At 53.9% G+C, this 19,942-nt stretch overlaps 2 protein-coding genes across 4 annotated transcripts; one reads left to right on the top strand and one right to left on the bottom strand.

Moving 5' to 3' along the window:
• Window positions 1-78: 78 nt before the first annotated feature.
• Window positions 79-10,025, top strand: YBX1 (Y-box binding protein 1). Of its 3 annotated transcripts, none has more exons than XM_082069879.1 (8): window positions 79-399; window positions 737-800; window positions 4,128-4,161; window positions 6,217-6,306; window positions 6,515-6,817; window positions 7,165-7,247; window positions 7,357-7,634; window positions 9,651-10,025. In XM_082069879.1, exons 1-7 carry the CDS (start codon window positions 243-245, stop codon window positions 7,601-7,603), a joined length of 978 nt encoding a protein of 325 aa, XP_081926005.1. In that variant the 5' UTR covers window positions 79-242; the 3' UTR covers window positions 7,604-7,634; window positions 9,651-10,025. The 3 variants fall into 3 exon arrangements, with proteins under 3 accessions (XP_081926005.1, XP_081926004.1, XP_081926006.1); XM_082069878.1 differs by having other exon boundaries at window positions 9,646-10,025; XM_082069880.1 differs by having other exon boundaries at window positions 185-399; window positions 7,369-7,634; window positions 9,646-10,025.
• Window positions 10,026-11,506: 1,481 nt separating this feature from the next.
• Window positions 11,507-15,580, bottom strand: LOC309448373 (claudin-16-like; the record flags this gene model as incomplete). Its single annotated transcript, XM_082069844.1, has 5 exons — window positions 14,413-15,580; window positions 13,532-13,634; window positions 12,429-12,593; window positions 12,028-12,273; window positions 11,507-11,598 (listed from the first exon to the last, which is right to left on the bottom strand). Exons 1-5 carry the CDS (start codon window positions 14,524-14,526, stop codon window positions 11,507-11,509), a joined length of 720 nt encoding a protein of 239 aa, XP_081925970.1. The 5' UTR covers window positions 14,527-15,580.
• Between the last annotated feature and the right edge of the window lie 4,362 nt (window positions 15,581-19,942).

The following is a 19,942-nucleotide window of genomic DNA, read 5'->3' as shown; positions in this document are numbered from 1 at the left end:
TCGCCGTTTAACGGGCGGCCCGAGCGGCGAATGGTGTGTGGCGCGGGCGGGGCGCGCGGGGTGGCTAGCCGGTGCGGGCCGCCATTGTGGCCAGTTCGATCGGTATCGGGAGCGGAGAGCGGAGCTCAGCGAGCCCGGAGCAGGGAGCAGCCCCCCCACGGCCGGCCTCAGTCACCATCACACCGCGGGAGGCGGCGCAAACAGCCAGTCACCACCACCGTCCGCACCGAACAGCCGCCGCCATGAGCAGCGAGGCCGAGACCCAGCCGCCCGCCGCCCCCGTCCCCGCGGCGGCCCCCGCCGCCCCCGCCGACTCTAAGCCTAACGGCGGCGCCGGGAACGGGGGCAGCGGCCTGGCCTCGGCGGCGCCTCCCGCCGGCGGGGACAAGAAGGTCATCGGTGAGGGGCCGGGGGCTCGCGGCGGTTGGGGGGGGCCCCGGCGGCGGCGCGAGCCCACCTCCCCCCCCCCACTCCCCTCCCGCCATCGCTGAGGGGCGGCGCGAGCTCCCCCTGGGCTGAGGGGCGGCGCGCGCCTCCCGCACGCGCCGCGCGCGCCCCCGCGCCGGCCGTTGATCGCCCCCGGGGCGCCTCCCCGCTCCCTCCCGCGCGCGCCGCCGGGCCCCGCGTGTCGGCGGGTGGGGGCGGGGCGGCGCAAGATGTCCGCCACGCGGGGCCTTTGTGCGCGCCGCCCCGCCACGTGCCGCCTGACGCCGCCTTCCCCCCCCCCCTCCCGCAGCAACGAAGGTTTTGGGAACAGTGAAATGGTTCAACGTGAGGAACGGTTACGGCTTCATCAACAGGTGAGGGGGCGGGGGGGCGGGGGGCTGCGGGGCGGGGCTTTGTCGCCGCTGTCACCCCGCGCGGTGACACTTGGCGGGAGGAAGGGGTGACATGTGTCCTGCCCCCTGCGCTTTGGCCCCGGCCGTTTTATCACGTTGGCTTTTTAGTGCCTTAATCTTTGTAAGAACTTGGGTGGCTCGGTGAACTTATTCTCATAGAACCATTTTGGGTGGAAAAGCCCCCCAGGCTCATGGAGTCCAACCATTCCCCACCCCTGGCGCTGCCCCGTGTCCTCAGAACCTCATCTATGTGTATTTTCAACCCCTCCAGGGATGGTGACTCCACCACTCCCCTGGGCAGCCTGTTGCAACACCCAACATCCCTTTCTGGGAATAAATTATTCCTAATATCCATATTCTCATGGCGATATTTCCTACCTTAAGATTCTTTTAATTTTTTGTTGGATAGGGGGTTCTGGGGTTGTTTTTGGCTTTAAGGGCGTAGAAATCTACTGGCAAAATATTTGTTTAAACTCCTGTGTGAAGTTCAGTGACATCGCTACAAGCAAAAATCACTTTGAGTGCTTGGTAGTTAAAATCACTTTATCTCAAGGAAGCCTAAATGTATGGGAAATGAGCAAAATTCAGACTGATTTTATATTGCAAGACTGGAGTCTATAAGGGGGCTCAAGAAACAAGTGCCTACAAGATTCTTTTCATGGCTGCAGTTGGTTGAGAGGAAAAATGGAACAGTTGTGTCAATACTTAAAATGAGCGTATCAGTGATGGGGTTGGGTAGTGGAGGAGTCCTGGAATCTGCAAACCAATTACGGAAAAATAGGCATTTTGGGTGCTCTGGAGGGGCCTCCTGGGGTCGTTTTGCAGATGCCACGTTCCCTTAAACACTTGGTGTGTCAACCCCACAGCTCCAGAATTTTGGTATAAGCCTTAGGAGAGAGAAGCAAGCGTAGATCCTGGGGCTGTTACTTGGCCTTTTCTTTATGTTTAGTTTAAATATTGCTTTTTTTTTCAACTGTCTGTTACCTCATGACCCAGTCTGAACTGTCTGCCAAGCTCCCTAATTGGTTTTGTGTCTGAAACTTTCAAGAACTCCGCTCGGAGTCTGCCCAGTTTGCGTTCTTCACGTAGGTTTTCATGTGAAATGTCAAATAGCTGTCGGTGCTGTAGGCTTGAGCCTCTTTGGGTTTTATAAACGCTTATAAAGTCACAGGCCGCAAACTGTCCCTCTAGGGAAGGCTTTTCCTGTTTCCCTCGGTAGTGGAAACGCTCAGCAACTGAGTCAGGCCGGGAAGCAGCAGCAGCGAGTTAAGCCATCCCAGTGGCTTCCCCGGACGGTAATTTGGCAGCTGGTTAATCCCTGAGGTTGCCATTTTTAATGAGAAGCCCAGCGGGTTGTGGTGTTATCAAGAGATAACCGGGGGGGGGACATTTCCTGGGCTCCGGGATCTCTGGCTTTGCGGAGCCGCTGCCCTCGCTCGGCTTCGCTCCGGCCGGGGCTGCCGGCAGCTCAGCTTAACTTGGGAACTAAAACTCAGCTTTGGTGTAGGTGCACGTTCAAGTATTTCCTGTGTTTGAATGTTAAAAGTGCGTTTCTGTCCTGAAATATTTTTGCATTCTGAGTACCTGTCAGTTGTTTCTCGTCATTGGCAAAATACTAAACGGGTGTGCAGGACAGTGAGTTGGTCCTTTTGCCATCGCTGGAGCTGCACACTGAGCTCTGGCTCTGGATTTAGCATTCTGCCGGGCTTAACAGCGGCCTTTCCTTAATCTGCTCATCTGATTAATTTTTTTAAACATTTTTATGGATTAAAGATGTTGAGGGAGGAGTCATTTAGTGCAAAGATGAGTTAAAGGGCTTGTTAAGCTCTCAGAATGGGGGTTTCTCTTGTGCCATTTCAGAGTTTCTCTTGAGAAGGTGGTCACTGTGCCACTGACACACCCTCTGGAAAACACCGCTGGCCTTCCCCATTGACCGTGTCTGCACCTTGAGCCGTGTCTGTGTAACCGGGTCATTTGTTGATCTAAATCTCCAGTGTCCTCTTAATTGGAAACTGCGTTTTCAAAAGGACTTTAAAACCCAGTATCTGGGATGATTGTCCAGAATGGAACTTAGCGAGAGTACAGTGTCCACACTTGCAGAGCGCACACATGAGCTCTTCCTGCCACCATTTGTCGCTTCCCAGTGAAGGAGGGTTCCAAGCTTTATGTTTTTCACTGAAAACCTGTTACTGGGCTTTTCTGAAGGTTTTTGGCTTTTAGAGCATCTGGTAGGAGATGTTGCGCTGAGGCTCCAGCTTTGCAAGGGCTTCTGGGTGCTGATCAGGCTGCTCTGCTTGGTTTCCTTGTCCCATAACCTGTGAGGCCTGTAGGCATCAATTCCCTGAGGAAACAAGGCGACTTATTTTTACTGGTGCTGTCTGATAGAATAGCCGTAGTTTTTGGAAGATGGAGTGGATTGAGTTTTTGGAAGAGTCTTAATTGTCATCTTGAGGAACGCTTGGCTGTATCTTTAAAAACAAGAATTCTTTATTCTGTTTCTCACACCCATAAGCTCTCCAGTTAGTCCTGAGCACATCTTAACACCAGCTTTGCTTTGCGTTGTTCTTCACCGGTCATTCTAAGAAATAAAAGCCACTTTGCTACTGATTCAAACTGTTCTGCAGACTAATGAAACCAGCGCTGCAGTGAGGGTGGGCTGGTGGGGCTGTGAATTTGTTGGTGAAAACAGCCTGTCCAGCTCCACCACGGAGCTTTGCTGACCTCGTTGGTACCGCATTGTGTTGTCCAGCCTTGGAAGCTGCACCGTGAAAGAGGCTTTGGGGTCTGTGGAGCTGCAGACTTGAGCTGTTTGCTGTTTTTTGGGAGGGGAGAAGCTCAAGGTTTCCCTCTCTGTGCTCACAAATGCAACTTGCCTGACCCTGCTGCTGGAGCGCTGGTCGCTCCTTAAACGAAGGGAACGTGGAGGCTGTGGGGATGTGACTGCAGAGATCGCGCAGAGCTGTCGCACCACCCAGCCTCTGTCAGAAATGATCGTCTGGCCGCTCTCAGGTGTTCTTCCCTCTCCACACGTGCCCCTGGGTGGGGTGGGATGAACCGCGGGTGTGCAGGAGGGAGAAGGAGCTGTTTCCCTGCAACTTAGCGCTCTGAGCCTTGCTCACGCTGCCCAGCCGTCTCTTTATTCCAGCAGTGAGCTGCTGGGGCTGGTTGGGAGCTGGTGCCGACAGCTGCTTGTCTTGGCAGTTCTGTCCCCACCCTGAACAACCACATTTTTAAACCGGGCTTACTGTGCATTTCATACATGAACTTCAATTTCCTGTTGTCTTGCAGGAATGACACCAAGGAAGATGTGTTTGTCCATCAGGTAAGATTCCTTTGAAACCAAAACACGTTCCCTCTGAAACTCGCTGCGCGTGACCTGTGTGAGTAGAATCAAAGCTGGGAAAGGGCCTCACATTTTCCGAGAGCTGTTACCTGAACACGAACAAGTGTTCTCGCTGTTGGGTTGCACGTGGCTGGGGCTTTCACACATCCACGTACATCTGTGGGGAGGACACGGGATACAGGTGGGACGTTAATGTGATGGAAATGGCGCCGGCTGTGCTCGACGATCGCTGCTGTCCAGGGAAGCTGCCTCGTGGATTCGTACGGTTGTTAGTAAGTGTATGGAAATGAAGTGAAATGAAAAGCTTGCAGCAGGGAGGGAAATTAGTTGGGCGCTAATAGGGTAATAGGCTGTAATAATAGAAGTGCCAGTGAAGACTTTAGGCAAAACTTTTATGGAATGTATTGCTCCAGGCTTTCAGTGAAAGTCTGCGAACATTTTAATAGGTACTTTTTCAGTTTAACAGATATGTACACTTGCATAGTGAGCATGTAAACCTTTAGAAACTGGTTCCAGACTGAGACTGCCCACCACACCTGGGATTATTTTGTGGCCTTAGCTTAGTCCTTGGTCTGCCCTGGCAGTGTGAGCAAGTCTGGGTTTGCACCCTGGCTCGGGATCTCCTGTGACGCAGCCCACACAGAGTTTTGGTGGAGCTTGGCTTACTTGGGGCATTTAGGAGTCCGTGGATTGTTCTTTTGTTTCCAGTTGGGGATGTATTGCTGGTGGTGTAAACAAAGGGAGGAAAAAGGAGCCCCTGGGAAGTGGTTTGACAGGAGTTGGATTTGCCAGCTCTCTTGCTTGGGCTGTGTCTGAATTTACCTGCGATTAAAAGGCAGCAGCGTTTGTTTATAAAGGTTATTCTGTCACGGGGTAGCGGATAAAGGCCAAACAGCTCTGCTGTGTATGTGTGTGTGTGTGAGGAACCCGTGCCCTGCGGGAGCTGTCGGGCCACGGCTGTGACCTTGACTCGCCAGCCACACCTCGGGACTTGTCCTGTAACTACTGTTACGTTTCTAAAAGCGCAGTTTGGCAGTGATTTGTTTTAATGTAAGAATTTTCTTGATAAAACAGCTTTAGGGGTCTCATCTGAAAGAAATGGGCTTGGTTTAGGAGTTAGAGCTGTGTCTGTATTTGCCCATCCCCGTGATCAAGCTTGGCTGTTAACGCAGCTTCTCTTGTAATAAGCTTTCCTGTCTTTCCCAAAACCACTATTTTATAGGGTGAGACTTGTGGGCGTGTGTTTCCATAGATTTTGTTCCATTTAGGGAAAAACTCCAGTGGAATTCTGCTGCTGGGATTTTTTGTAAAGTTGTTACACTTGGATTAGTGTTCAGTTAAAGTATTTGATAAGCAGAACGTGGCTGAGCGTGGCGCCTGTTAACTCATCTGGCAAAAATGGAATCAAATAGTGCGGAAAGCTCAGTGTTTTTCAGTAGAGTCGTTCAACGTGCGGGTACCGATACAAAGGCTTGTCTGGTGCTGATGCCTTGGGAAGGTTAATCCTTGACGTATCGTACCCGTGTAGAGTAGATTTGTGATGAATTGGTGAATGCCGTGGCTGGAGCGATGGTGGTGTGAAGCCTCAGAGAAGAAAACAATCTCTTGATTTCTGGCTATGGCTGGGGATGGTCTGTGTGCCGCAGTGGCTTGGAAATCAGAAATGCTTATATATTGGTGTGTATAGATGCTGTGGGGTGTTCAGTGCTAAGCTCTGGTAGCGACACTATGGGCAGCGTGTGTTGTGGGGGTTGGTTTGTTTTCAAGCCGCTTTTTCAGCGGGCAGCACGTTGACAGATGCTTCTGGTCAGCTGCTACACGTTTCACGTGGGCCAGAACTATAGTAATAGAGTTAATTTGATGACTTCTTGGATTTTCATGGTGGTTTCATTGCTTTTTCAGGAGTACAGCTCTTCCTCTTAAGATACTAAAAACTCAAATTCTTTAATCTTTTTTTTCTTAATTCTTCAGATATGCTAAGTAGCATTTTTGTGCTGTGCCTGTGAATGTAATTCTGTAATATTATGTTGTCAGACTGCCATAAAGAAGAATAACCCCAGGAAGTACCTCCGCAGCGTAGGAGATGGAGAGACCGTGGAGTTTGATGTGGTTGAGGGAGAAAAGGTAAACGCGTCTCCGGGGTGTCGGGGCACGTGCGGAAAACTCGGTCTGCAGGCTTTGCTGTGGTGCCTGCGGTTTGAGCCGATGCCTCATGACATCCAGGGAGATGAATGGCTTTTTTGGTGCCTTGCGATGTGGATGTAAATCGCTGCTCAATGATATTTTGCTGTAACCGTGGTGCTGAGTTGCTCACCCGCTCTCCGCTCCGCAGGGCGCGGAGGCGGCGAACGTGACAGGTCCCGGTGGAGTTCCAGTGCAAGGCAGCAAATACGCAGCAGACCGTAACCATTACAGACGATATCCACGTCGTAGGGGTCCTCCACGCAACTACCAGCAAAACTACCAGAATAGTGAGAGTGGGGAAAAGAACGAAGGAGCAGAGAACATCCCGGAAGGTCAAGGCCAGCAACGCCGCCCCTACCGCAGGCGGCGGTACCCACCTTACTATATGCGTAGGCCCTATGGGCGTCGACCACAATACACCAACCCTCCCGTGCAGGGAGAGATCGTGGAGGTAACGTTTGCTTAAAACCTGATGCCAAACTACCCCGATTCCTTTGGAGCAGGGCGACGGATGCAGCTTTGTGCTGCTTTTGGTAGATGCTCGAGGTGTTTTTGGTGTGATGTGGCGCTAACGTGAGACATTGGAGTAGATGTCAATAAGCTGAAGGTCCTAATGTTACAGCTTTTAAAAAATTGATTGAATTTGTGTTAACTTCCCATGCGATTAACTGGAAGAAACACGAATTCTCACCTCGTACGGCGCAGGCTTGGCCTGGCAGCCGCTTCCTCCCGACGTGATGAGCTGCGGCGTTACCAGCTGCATGTGGCTGAGATGGTTTGTTGCCTCGTGTCTTCCAGGGTGCTGACAACCAGGGTGCAGGAGAACAAGGCAGACCAGTCAGACAGAACATGTATCGAGGTTACAGACCGCGATTCCGCAGGTATGCTGCACGTCGACTTCTTTTTTTCTATTTTAATTTTTTAAACCTTGCCTTTTAGCAACAGAACCAGAACATGGCGATGGTCAGATGCTGCATTGTTAAAGCCCAGCTTGACTTTCAGGGGTCCTCCTCGTCAAAGACAGCCTAGAGAGGACGGGAACGAAGAAGATAAAGAGAACCAAGGGGATGAGACCCAAAGTCAGCAGCCACCTCAACGTCGGTACCGTCGTAACTTCAACTACCGACGCAGACGCCCAGAGAACCCTAAACCACAAGATGGCAAAGAGACGAAGACAGCCGAACCACCAGCTGAGAACACGTCCGCTCCCGAGGCCGAGCAGGGCGGGGCTGAGTAAACACCGGCTTAACATCTCTACCATCATCCGGGTGCGTGGCCGGGGCTGCTCCAGCATACGGCTTCATTTTCTTTTGCTGCTTTCCTTTAATTTTTACCTTTCGAGGTTTGGACTATTGCTCATGCTTGTGTGCCTGCAGAACCCAACGTTGAGAGTTTGCCGTACGAGTGCTGGTTAATTAGGAGGACTCAGTGACCAGGTTGAATTTTTGTTGATGGATTCATGGCCTAGAGTGATGTTAAGCTTGAAATCCTGGTGGTGCTCAGTAGTTCAGCCTTTTTCCACCCAGAAATAGTAACTTAAGCAGTGCTGGGGTAGTGACTTGGAAGGAGCTGGGGAGAAACAGGTCCTGGTGCTTCCTGGGCTCTGTTATCGCTCCGTCCCAAATGGGAGGTGAATGGCACTAGGACCTCTAGGCATTAATTTCTAGCAAGCTGGTGCACAATTTGTAGGAATGTCTCAGTAGCAGCTTTTTGCCTTAAAAAAAGGCACTGGAAAAACCGGTTGGGATGGTGGTCGCGGTGCAGAGGAGCCGCTGTGCTGCTGCTCGGGAGCCTCGCAGGACTGTTGGTGTGAAAACGTTGCTTTTGTCACAAGGCAAATGGGCTGTGGCGCGGCGCTGATTTGGTGCTGTCTGCTGGCAGACAGTTTTGCTAATTTGGGAATATATTTTGTTGGTAGGGCTCTGTTCTACTTGTTCTGGTGCTTTCCTTGTCTGTCCTTCCTCCCTCTCTCTTTGCTCTCACCAGTGTTCCTGTCCTGTTGCTGGTGTCTCACCCATCACTCTGCCTGGGCCGGGAAACACCCCCAGGGGCTCTGCTGGTGACAAACGGTCACAGAACCCCAGAGTGTCAGGGGTTGAAGGGCCCTGGAAAGCTCATCCAGGTCAATCCCCCCATGGAGCAGGAACACCCAGATGAGGTTACACAGGAAGGTGTCCAGGCGGGTTGCAATGTCTGCACAGAAGGAGACTCCACAACCCCCTGGGCAGCCTGGGCCAGGCTCTGCCACCCTCACCGGGAACAAGTTTCTTCTCACGTTTGAGTGGAACCTCCTGTGTTCCAGTTTGCACCCATTGCCCCTTGTCCTGTCACTGGTTGTCACCAGAAGAGCCTGGCTCCATCCTCCTGACACTCCCCCTTTCCATCTTGATCCCCAGGAATGAGTCCCCCCTCAGTCTCCTCTTGTCCAGCTCCAGAGCCCCAGCTCCCTCAGCCTTTCCTCACACGGGAGATGCTCCACTCCCTGCAGCATCTTGGTGGCTGCGCTGGACTCTCTGCAGCAGTTCCCTGTCCTGCTGGAACTGAGGGGCCACAGCTGGACACAATATTCCAGGTGTGGTCTCCCCAGGGCAGAGTATGGGGAAGGAGATGCAGGAGCTGGGCTGGGGGTGGTTTGGTGACAGCAGCAGCTCCAACCTCCCCCAGTTTGGGGACTCGTTCCCGGGGGGCTGAGCTGCTGCCAGATTTGTGACTCGGTCCCTCTTCAGTCCTCACCGCGCTGTTTTCTGTGCACTTGATCTGAACCTTTGCTCGATCCCGCTGTTAACACCAGCCGGATGAATTCTTCATGTCGTGGCTTCCAACAACCCCCAGGATGACACTTGGCTTGTTTTTTCTGTCTGTTGATGTTACTGGAGACTATAAATCGTGGTTTCTGTGGTCTGGGCAGCGGCTTTCAGAAGCCACAGGTACAGATCTGCTCCTCCGCCTGCTGGAGCCGTTGGCGCGTCCTCCTGCCCTCCCAGACTCGCTGTGTTCGCAGCGGCTCCTGCCGGGTTTCCTTTGTGCTTCCATTTAGCGTCGTCTCTCCGAGTCCTTCGTGTTGCTTTTGCCGGGAAAACCAGCAGCTTGGTCGCTGGCAGTGACGGGGGGAGTCAAGTGAGCTGATTAACGAGCTGTGGTTGATGAGGATTTTTCTATGTGTGTGCGAGTTGTCTCAGTGAGAACCTGTGAATTAATTGCAGCTGAATCTTGGTAGACAGAACCCCCGTGTAACCCCCAACACCCGTCTGATCATCCCTTTTTATTCCTCTTTTTCAGTTTAGTCATCAAAGAAAAGACTTAAGAAATGAAGAAGACAAGAAAACGAAATTCCAGCAATAAGAAATGAACAAAAGAATTGGAACTGAAGACCTTAAGTGCTTGCTTTTTGCTGTTGACCAGATTACTAGAACTATCTGCATTATCTATGCAGCATGGGGTTTTTATTATTTTTACCTAAAGAAGTCTCCTTTTGGAAACTATAAACACGTTTTTTAAAAGCCTGTTTTTTCTCAATATACCTTTAAAGGTTTTTAAATTGTTTCATATCTGGTCAAGTTGAGATTTTTAAGAACCTCATTTTTAATTTGTATGAAATATACACCTGATTTTTTCAAGTCAAACTGCAAGCATCTGTTAATAAAGGTCTTAAAGAATTACCTGGTGTGCTTGGTCTTTTTAAACCCACTTTTGGCTGAAAGAGTGTAAGTTAAATGTTCCTGAAAGGTTTGGGGGACAGAGTGACAGCCCCGGTGTGTGCGGTGTGTTCTGCTGGCAGGTTTGACAGCTCCCAGCCGTGTTGTGTGAATTCCTGCTCGTTTTAACTGTGTTCTTGTGTGCTCAAGTGCATCCAGGGTCCTCTGAACACCTTGTGGCTGCCGTCCCCGCTGTGCCAGCCGCCGACTGTCCCCGGGAGCACCGACACCGCGCGGGGGACAGCGAGCGGTCGCTGCCTCTCGGTTTGTCACGCAGCCTCAGCGGTGGGATTGCTGTCATTTCCCAGGTCTCTGGGTGTCCTCACCCTGCGCCGCTGACGCAGACGGACTCGCGCCCCGCTGCAGGACGTGGCAGCCGCTCGGGGGGTTCCTGCCTCGCACCCCACGCAGGAGCTGTGAAACACCTGAGGTTTTGCTGCCTCTTGGCTTCGGGTGAGATTGGAAACGACGTCCCCGTCTTCCCTGGGGACAAACACCCTGGGGGACCCTTGGGGCTGTCCTGGCTGCGGGTGCAGGTGTTTTACAGCCTGAAGGGGCCACCAAAGCGCTGCTGTGGGTCTGTCCTGCACCTTCCCGTTGAGGGACTGGCTGTGGCCCTGTGGGAATGTCCGCTCAGGCTTGTTCTGCTGCCTTTTGGGGTGACAAAATGTGAATTGGGGACCTTTCTGCCGTTCCTGCTCCATCAGGGGGATTGCACTAGATGATCTTTTGAGGTCCCTTCCAATCCCGGACATCCTGTGATACTGTGATGTCCCTGCGCTATGGGAAGGGATGGGGCAGAGACCGAGCGGACAGCAACGGCTGGGGAGGCTTTGGGTTCTGCTTTGGATGGATTGCAAGAAGGATGATAATTCATTTGGAAATGATTTAAAAATGCAGCTTTGCAGGTCGAGCACCCTCCTCAGGCTTCACCGCGTCCTGTGCCGGACGTGTGGCCGCGGTTCCCCCACCAGAAACGCTCCCGGCTCCACCAGCTTTACCCGGTTTTTAGGTGCAGACCTCGCAGCTGCTGGATTTGAGCGTGGGGCGGTTTCCGTGGGCCGGAGCCATCGGGGCCACCGGCCACGTGGAGTCAGTGTTGCTCTGCGGTCACCGTCGCTCTGTGCAGAAAGGACTTTCCACCCAGTGATTTCCCAGTCGCTCTTTCACCCTCAGTGTCCCAACAGCTGCCCCGGGGGACTTGGGGGCACCTTTTCTTAAAGTGACACTTTTTCTGGGTTTGTTTTCGTGAAACCAGGAATTGGGGAAAGGAGCCTCGTATGCGAGTGATTTCCGCAGCACCTTTTTTTGCCACAGCTCACGCAAACCCTGCGATTGGAGCATTAAAGCAACGGCCGAGATGTCCCAGTCCAGGTGACGGTGCTTTAATGGGGTCGGTTGTGGGGACTGTCCCGCAGCGGCGCCGGGCGCGGGGAGCCGGCCCGTCACACGCGGGAGGCCACGGCGTACATGGTGCTGGTGGCCGATGGGCCGCGGGGCTGGGGCGGCCGCTGGGGTCGCTGGCGGCTGCCACGCTCTGCCGGGGGAGAGTTGGGTTGTGTCACAAGTGTCACAGAGGTGGGAGAGCCAACCCCGGCCAGCCAGCGCTGTGGAGTCGCTTCCCCCCCCTGGGACCTGCCCCCTGTCCCTGGTGGTGGGACGGACAGGTTTCCACCGGCACCTCCCTGCAGCCGCTGGCTCAGGTTTTGGTCGCAGTGACACAGCTCCAGCGTGGCCGCTGCGTTCGTTGGACATCAACGCGCCTTCACCGGCACCTCCGGGTCCCACAAATGCGGATGGAGCGTTTCTGCGCCCCCTCCGCACCCTCACGGGTCCCCACTGTGCCCCGTCCTGCCCTGTGTGACCCAACCCCCCACCCAGGGCGCACGGGCCGGACACAAAGGGGTTCACCTCCGTTTGGCTGGACCCTGTGCGGAGTTCCTGCACCCCCTGAGCTGCTCTTCACCCACACACATCCCTGGGGGGCAAGAAGCCCTGTGGGGTGTGCCGGGAGACTGACCGGTGCAGGCGCAGAGGCAGCAGGTCAGCAGGACGGAGGCGGCGAAGCAGCCGGTGGAGCCGGCCATCCCCAGCCAGCACGACCACCCGAAGTCGTAGTGGACGCCCAGGAAGATGTTGCGCGACACCAGCGTGGCCCTCTCCACGTAGACGTCCACCGCGTACCACACGGAGCCCACGAGCCCCAGGATGCCTGGGAGGAACGGGGCTGGTTAAGGAAGAGCCATATGACCCCCAAATTGTCCCCAAGACTCCTCTGGGGGGGTGCTCCCAGCTCTCAGCATCCCCCCCGCTCCCCATGGGACACAAGGTCCATCTGGCCCTTGGCTGTCCCGGCCACCCACGCACTCCCGATGCCAAGGGTGACACCGGCCCCGTAGCACATCTTCAGTTTGACACGCGGGTCCTCCTTGAGGAACTTGATGCAGTCCAGCCCGAGGAGCAGCGTGGCCAAGGCCAGGCCGACCAGGAGGTCTGCGGAGATCAGCAGCGTCCGCGTCACCACGATCTTCACTGGGAAGGAAAGAAAACCAGAAAGGGGCCTTAGGAGTGCTCAGAGGACCTGGTGTCCCCGCTCCAGACTGGTGCCTGTGTCCCTGCAGAGTCACCCAACTCAGCAGTGGGCATGTCCATAGGAGGTATCTACATCAGGACCCACCAACCCCGTTTGCCGTGTGCCGTAGGCAAAGTGCTCGCCAGGCTCAGCAGAAACCTTGCACCAGGGCTTGATCAGCTCCTTACTAGACCAGCTCAAGAAACCAATCAACACAGGTGCATCAATCAGCACCCGGGATGTGGTCACCGGCTCAAGACCTTCCTGCACAGGCTTGGACAGAAGGTGCTGCTGTCCAAACTGGTCTTTTTTTCCCTCCAGGTTGTGTAGCTGCTGTCTTGAAGAGCAGATATCAACGTACTGTTGACAGATGTGAGAGCTGCACGGGTCACATCGCCAGCTGTGTGCAGTGGGGCTTCTCCCTACAGAGCTTTGGCCCCAGACCAGCACAGCCCCACTTGGTCCGTGCTGCCTCTTGTTCTGTCCAAATCTGGGTTGTCCCATGTCACTGCCCCACACAAGGGCTCTTCTGTGCAGGCCAGGAGAAGTCTCCACACCATGATGTGACTGTCCATAAGCTGAGGACACAAGTCCTTGGCCAGGTCCTCACCCCATACGGGACATCAATGGGGTTGCAAATCCCACCGTGTGCTGGGGGGCAGGAGCTGTGCCTGGGCTGCCTGTGCCACAGCCCCTCGGCTGCTCCGTGACCCTGTGACACGGCTGAGCCCCCGTCTGCTGCCCAGGCTGTGCCGATGGGGCAGGAGGCCAAGAGGAGCCCGGGCCTGCTTTGCTACTGCTGAGGGTCAGACCTTTGCACCGAGGATCATCTCGAAAAGGAAGAGGGAAAAATCTCAGCTCCGAACTTCAAGAACACCTCCAGGCCATGGCAGCTCACCTGGGTGGTCAGCCAGGATGGAGTCGTACTGGTCACAGGTCCTGACCCCGTCCTGCATGTTGGTGACACATTCCCTCCAAAGCCCCCGGCATTTGTGGCTCACCTGGATGGAAGAGAAAGGCAGCCAAGTGCATCCCAGCTCCCCAGGGACCAACCAGCCCAGCTCCCACCAACGCAGCTGGACACGTCCCATGTCTCTCTGTCTCCTTCTGCTCCAGCATTTCTCCCTCTCTCTCATCCTCTAATTCTCTGACTCATGAAGAAAGCAGCAGGTGTGTCCCACTGTGTCCCCTTTCCACACCCGTGTCTCGACCCCGTGCCCCATGGGGTGCTGCTGAGGCCAAACCTTGAATCCCGGGGGCAGTTTTGGGCCCCTCACACCAAGAAAGGCCTTGAGGTGCTGGAGCGAGTTGGGAGAAGGGAACGGAGCTGGTGAGGGGCTGGAGCACAAGTGTGATGGAGCGGCTGAGGGACCTGGGGGGTTCAGCTGGAGAACAGGAGCTGAGGGGAGACCTTCTGATCTCTGAACTGCCTGAAAGGAGCTTGGAGCCAGGGGGGTCGGGCTCTGCTCCCCAGGAACAAGCGCCAGGAGCAGAGGAAACGGCCTCAAGTTGCGCCAGGGGAGTTTGAGGTTGGATGTGGGGAACAATTTCTTCCCCAAAGGGCTGTGGGGCATTGGAACAGGCTGCCCAGGGCAGTGCTGGAGTCACCATCCCTGGAGGGCTGGACAGACGGACATGAGGTTCTCAGGACATGGGGCAGTGCTGGGGTGGGTTATGGCTGGACTCGATGGTCTTGAGGGTCTTTTCCAGCCAAATGATTCTGTGGTTCTATAACCCCATGGATGTCAAGGCACCCACACAGGGCGGTCGCTCTCTCACCTCCAAGCTGTCGTCAGCGTTCACCATCCAGCAGTCGGTGCACGTGGCCAGGAGCAGGAAGAGGGTTGAGAGCAGAGCCAGGCCAAACGCCGTCATCTGCAGGGCTGCGCTCATGGGGTCACCTGCAAGGGCACCGCGACATCGGCCACCTCAGCCCCGGCCACTTCCCACATACCTGATCCACCAAGAACAAAGTGCCACCCAGGCCAGGATGTCCCCATGAGTCATCTGGGGTGCATCTCACGGTCCTTAATGCTGCCAAAATGCTCTGATACCTTCAGAGGTTGGGCCACCAGGTTTGTGTATAGATGGGGCCCTCAGGGACCCATTAATTTTGCAGTGTAGACACCCATGCTGGGTTGTTCTCTAGGTGTCCTCTCTTCCAAACAGACCATCTGAAGATGCCAACTTGCTCTTTGGGCATCTGGGCTGCTGGAAACTTTGTCAAACACCAGCTGTTGCCAAAACCTGTGATAGGAGCATTTGCCTCCTGATTTCCCGGGGTTTTCTTGGTGCCTCCATCCCCATCTCCATGTGATTTGGTGGGAAGATCAACTGCTTTTACTTGCTTTTAAGTGTTGGAACATCCGTGCTGGAGCACAAGCAGTGTCCTGTGATGTCCCAACATCAAGCTCAAGGAAAGCATCTCCCATGCGGGAGGAGGACGAGGGCGGCTGAGCCTTGAGATGGGTGCCCTTGAGGAGCGTTTCCAAGGACCAGAGGGGACGGGACCATTGATTTTCCATCCCTGCCAGAGATGAAGGGACATTGCAGAGAGGGGTGGAGATGTGGAGCAGAGGACATTGTGTCTTCACGGCCTGGCAGCAAATCGCACCTCGATGCATTCCGCAGCCCAAGTTGCTAAATATTTAACACTTGAAGTTGCAACCCTTTGGGCAGGGGGTTCCTGGAAGGGCGTTAATTAATGTGACTGTGTGGCCTGGGTTAATTATCGCAGGGTGATGCCCCTTTGCCATGGCTGGGTTTGTGACCTTCAGCCAGACCCCCGGCACAGGCTGTGACAGCCAGCGCACACCATGGCGTCGCTCACCACGTCGCTCTGAGCCGTCTCACTGACGGGCGGCCCCTTGAACCCCATTCACAACCTTCTTTTGGAATTTCCCAAGCTCCCTTCTGGACTAACTCTCCATGATCTCGTTTCTTTGTCCACCAGACCCCGGCTGTTCTGGAGCCTTCGAAGAAAATTGTGCAGCGGTTTGAGTTAGAGGAGCAAGGAAAAGAAAGGAGGGAGGGATGGGGAGGGGAAAAGGAAAAGGAAGGGAAAGGAAAGCAAGGAGAGAGAAGGAAAGAAAGGAAAGGAAAGGAAAGGAAAGGAAAGGAAAGGAAAGGAAAGGAAAGGAAAGGAAAGGAAAGGAAAGGAAAGGAAAGGAAAGGAAAGGAAAGGAGGAAGGAAAGGAAAGGAGGAAGGAAAGGAAAGGAGGAAAGGGGAAAGGAAAGAAGGAAATGGGAAAGAAGGAAAGGAAAGGAAAGGAAAGGAAAGGAAAGGAAAGGAAAGGAAAGGAAAGGAAAGGAGGAAAGGGGAAAGGAAAGAAGGAAATGAAAGGGGAAAGGAAAGAAGGAAAGGAAAGGAAAAAGAGGAAAGGGAGGGAAAGAAGGAAAGGAAAGGGGAAGGGAAAGAAGGAAAGAAAGGGGAAAGGGAAGAAGGAAAGGGAAGGAAAGGAAAGGAAAAGGGAAAAGAAAAAAGGAGAAGAAATAAGGAAAAGAAAGAGGAAAGGAAATGAACAGAAAGGAAAGGAAAGGGGAAAGGAAGGGAAAGAAGGAAAAGAAAGGAAAGGAGAAAGGAAAAAGGAAAAGAGGAAAGGAAATGAAAGGAAAGGAAAGAGGAAAGGAAAGGAAAGGAAAGGAGAAGGAAAGAAAAGGAAAGTGGAAAGGAAAGGAAAGGAAAGGAAAGGAAAGGAAAGGAAAGGAAAGGAAAGGAAAGGAAAGGGAAAATAAATCCTTAGCCCCGCAAGCCCAGCTCTGGCCCTCCAGCAATGAGAAGGGGCTCTGGGCAGCGTTACCTTCCCCGCAGGCTCATCCCCGCTGGGTGGGACGGTGGCAGCAGCTCTTTGTCACCGGGTCCCGGGGGCTTTGGAGCAGCGATGGGTCGGTCCTGACCCGCTGGGGCAACGCGGCGCCCGCGGAGCCTCCACCGGCTTATTGCAGGTTTCCCAAGGTTGTGCTCCGTGTGCCACGGGCGTCCCCGCGGCGAGAGGGGAGCGGGCTGGGAACGGAGCCTCCCCCAAAACATCACGTGGGGGAACCCGTGGGGACCCGCTGGGAACGCTCCCCAGGCGGGGGACTCTGTGTCCTGGGCAAGTATCCCACAGTTTTTAATTAGACATTTTAATTACTGCCTAAGAGTGAGCGGCCTGGGACACGTCGGGTCCCAGGGGTGGTGTGGGAGGGTCAGAGGTGCGGAGGTGGCTGGAGGAAGGAGCTAAAACGAGGAGGACAATGAAAACCCTTTGGCCAGGCGTGCAGACTATGATTAAAACACTTCCCCCCGCCCTCATTAAGTGCAAAACAAGTGATTGATAACCACTGCAGTGGTTATGGCCCAGATAAGGGGCCCCAAGGAGGTTTTTGTGACCCTGGAAGGTGGAACCCCTACCTGGAACTGCCCTAAAAACTTCAAGTTTGTTCTCTGATCCACTTGTGGTTGGGAAAATAATCACTTCTTTCCTCATTTTTTGGCAAAGCATCATGGTGCAGCATCCCCGTGCATCCCTCGGGCATCGCTGGACCGATGCAAAACACCCCCATTTCCATTTCATGGGTTATATTTGAGCGACACACTCGGGCTTTTCAGCTTTGTGTTGTTTTGGGGTTATTTTGGCCTCTAGATAATCCCTGACCTGTGGGGATTTTGGCACCGGTGTCTTGGCAAACCCTTGAGCTCCAGCCCCGGGTGCTCAATCTGTGCGATTGCTGCAGATTTATCCTGATTTATCCTGTTTTCCCGGGATTTTGACCCAGGGCAGGTCCCCCTTTTGGGCACGTAGCGGTGAATTAGTGCTGAAAACATCCAGGAGGGTTTGTGTGTTAACATCCTCACTTCCCACCATTGACAGCTCGGGAATTTGCGGTGCTTGGACATCCAAGATTCAGGTGACACAAACCCGCAGCTGCACACCCTGGTAATGCCTATAAAATACATTTATTTTTATTTTCTGCTCATAATTTTATTATATATCAAACTGTCACGGAGGCACCCGAGGTTGGTTTAAGGGACAACAGCGTCCAAACCAACTTTGATTAAATGGGTGAGAAGCAGGGTTTTAGCACTCCAAAAGTGACTCGAATACAGGTTCGGATATCAGTTGAGGAAAATTATGAAGGGGCAGCAACTAATACAACAGGAGATCCACAGAGTGCATGCACGTGGCTGCACCAAAACAATGCCGGAGCCGTCCCTGAGCCCGGGAGGAGTCCACACCTGCCTGATACGGTGTGGGGTTATTGTAAAGGGACACATGTACTCGTATTGAGTATGGAAAGTGTACACTCGCGATTCTGCGAGGGGAAATTTATAATACACTCGCAATCCTGCCAGGGTTAATACACGTGTAAATGTGCACGGAATATTACACGTGCTCATGTGGAAGCACGGGAGGAAAATACACCCGCGATTATGTGAGGATTAATTTTATACGTGCTTATATTGAGCACGGAAAGTTACACGTGCAAATGTGCATGGAAAGTATAAATACACTCGCAATCCTGTGAGGGTTAATTTACTCACACCCGTGGCGGCAAGGCAAGCGGGGTCTCCATCCCGGGGGTCTCAGCGGCAGCATCTCGCTCGTAACTCCAAGAGATCCACAACAAGGGACGGAGTCTCGACGAGAGTCCCATTTCTATTGGCTGATCAGATCTGACTGTGGGCATTCCAGAAGCTTCTCTGCACCCCCACACTGGCTGTGGGTGCCCCTGGAGCCCCCAAACATCCCCCACACTGGCTGTGGGTGCCCCTGAAGCCCCCAAACATCCCCCACACTGGCTGTGGGTGCCCCTGGAGCCTCCAAACATCCCCCACACTGGCTGTGGGTGCCCCTGGAGCCTCCAAACATCCCCCACCCTGACTGCGGGCGCCCAGCGGCTCCTGGCGCCTCGGCGCTCCCTTCTCCCTTCTCCCAACGGCCCTGGCCAGGGGCTCTGGGGCCAAAGGAAAGAGCTGTCGGCCTCAAACAGCAGAGAGAGAGGGAGATGTGTCTGCTCCTTCCATGATGAAGGAGGGATGGGGAGAGAGGGGGGTTTGCATCCTGCCACACAAACCAATTCGCCTTCTTGATCCTCAATTGAAACCTTCTCGGGGCTCCAAAAGCTGCAGGCAGAGGGGCAGGTCTACCAGTGGGCGAATAATTAAGATCACTGCCCTGGGTAATGAAGGTGAACAATCAGCTCTTGTGTCGCACTAAGTCTGTAAAACTTGTATGTTAAAAAAAATGGGGCTGACAGGAGACCCAAATCTTTGCGGTTTAGCACATATGGTGCAGGATAAAGCTGCTATGGCTGGAAGGAAAAGAAATAAGAGATAGAAATAAGAGATAAAGATGTTTGATGGGAACATCTCAGCAAGGTGGAGAGGGCTCTGGAGGTGACTTTGAGGCAGCGGGGTCATTTTCCCTTTTCCCTCATTTCTGCCTATTTAAAATGAATATTATTTCACAGGATTTCTGCGTGCAAGCCAGAGGGACGATTAGAAACATAAATAATGCTCATCATCCTGGTTTTATTAAATAAAAGAAGCGTGTTGGGGCAGGGAAACAACCACATTTCAGCCTGGGCGCGGTGTAGGCGGCAGCAAATCCCACGGGTCTCGTGGAGCTCGGCATCCCGACCCCATATTTCATCCTGAACAAAACACAGGAGGGATTGTGTGGAGAACAGTGGGGGCCTTTATACCCCCCACGTTATCTCCTCACAGCTGTTTTCCCACCCCCCCTTGGCCGATGCTCTTCTGTCCCCTGGGGTGACCCGGGGGGTGTCACAGGAGCCACCGCGGGCCCCAAATCACAGAATCCCAGAGTGTCAGGGGTTGAAGGGCCCTGGAAAGCTCATCCAGGTCAATCCCCCCATGGAGCAGGAACACCCAGATGAGGTTACACAGGAAGGTGTCCAGGCGGGTTGGAATGTCTGCAGAGAAGGAGACTCCACAACCCCCTGGGCAGCCTGGGCCAGGCTCTGCCACCCTCACCCCCAACAAGTTTCTTCTCACATTTAAGTGGAACCTCCTGTGTTCCAGTTTGCACCCATTGCCCCTTGTCCTGTCACTGGTTGTCACCAGAAGAGCCTGGCTCCATCCTCCCGACACTCCCCCTTTCCATATTGATCCCCAGGAATGAGTCCCCCCTCAGTCTCCTCTTGTCCAGCTCCAGAGCCCCAGCTCCCTCAGCCTTTCCTCACACGGGAGATGCTCCACTCCCTGCAGCATCTTGGTGGCTGCGCTGGACTCTCTCCAGCAGTTCCCTGTCCTGCTGGAACTGAGGGGCCACAGCTGGACACAAGATTCCAGGTGTGGTCTCCC

The sequence above is a fragment of the Streptopelia decaocto genome (assembly GCF_964273445.1).
Source record: "Streptopelia decaocto genome assembly, chromosome: 20".
In the NCBI taxonomy this organism is placed as follows: Eukaryota; Metazoa; Chordata; class Aves; order Columbiformes; family Columbidae; genus Streptopelia; species Streptopelia decaocto.
Note: the sequence above shows the minus strand (reverse complement) of the source record. Positions and strands in the feature narration are given on the sequence as shown.

Coding starts and splice junctions, on each gene's coding strand:
- YBX1 (XM_082069879.1), top strand. CDS start 243: ATGAGCAGCGAGGCCGAGACCCAGCCGCCCGCCGCCCCCGTCCCCGCG. Junction 400..736: donor CGGGGACAAGAAGGTCATCG/GTGAGGGGCCGG, acceptor CCCCTCCCGCAG/CAACGAAGGTTTTGGGAACA. Junction 6,818..7,164: donor TGCAGGGAGAGATCGTGGAG/GTAACGTTTGCT, acceptor CGTGTCTTCCAG/GGTGCTGACAACCAGGGTGC.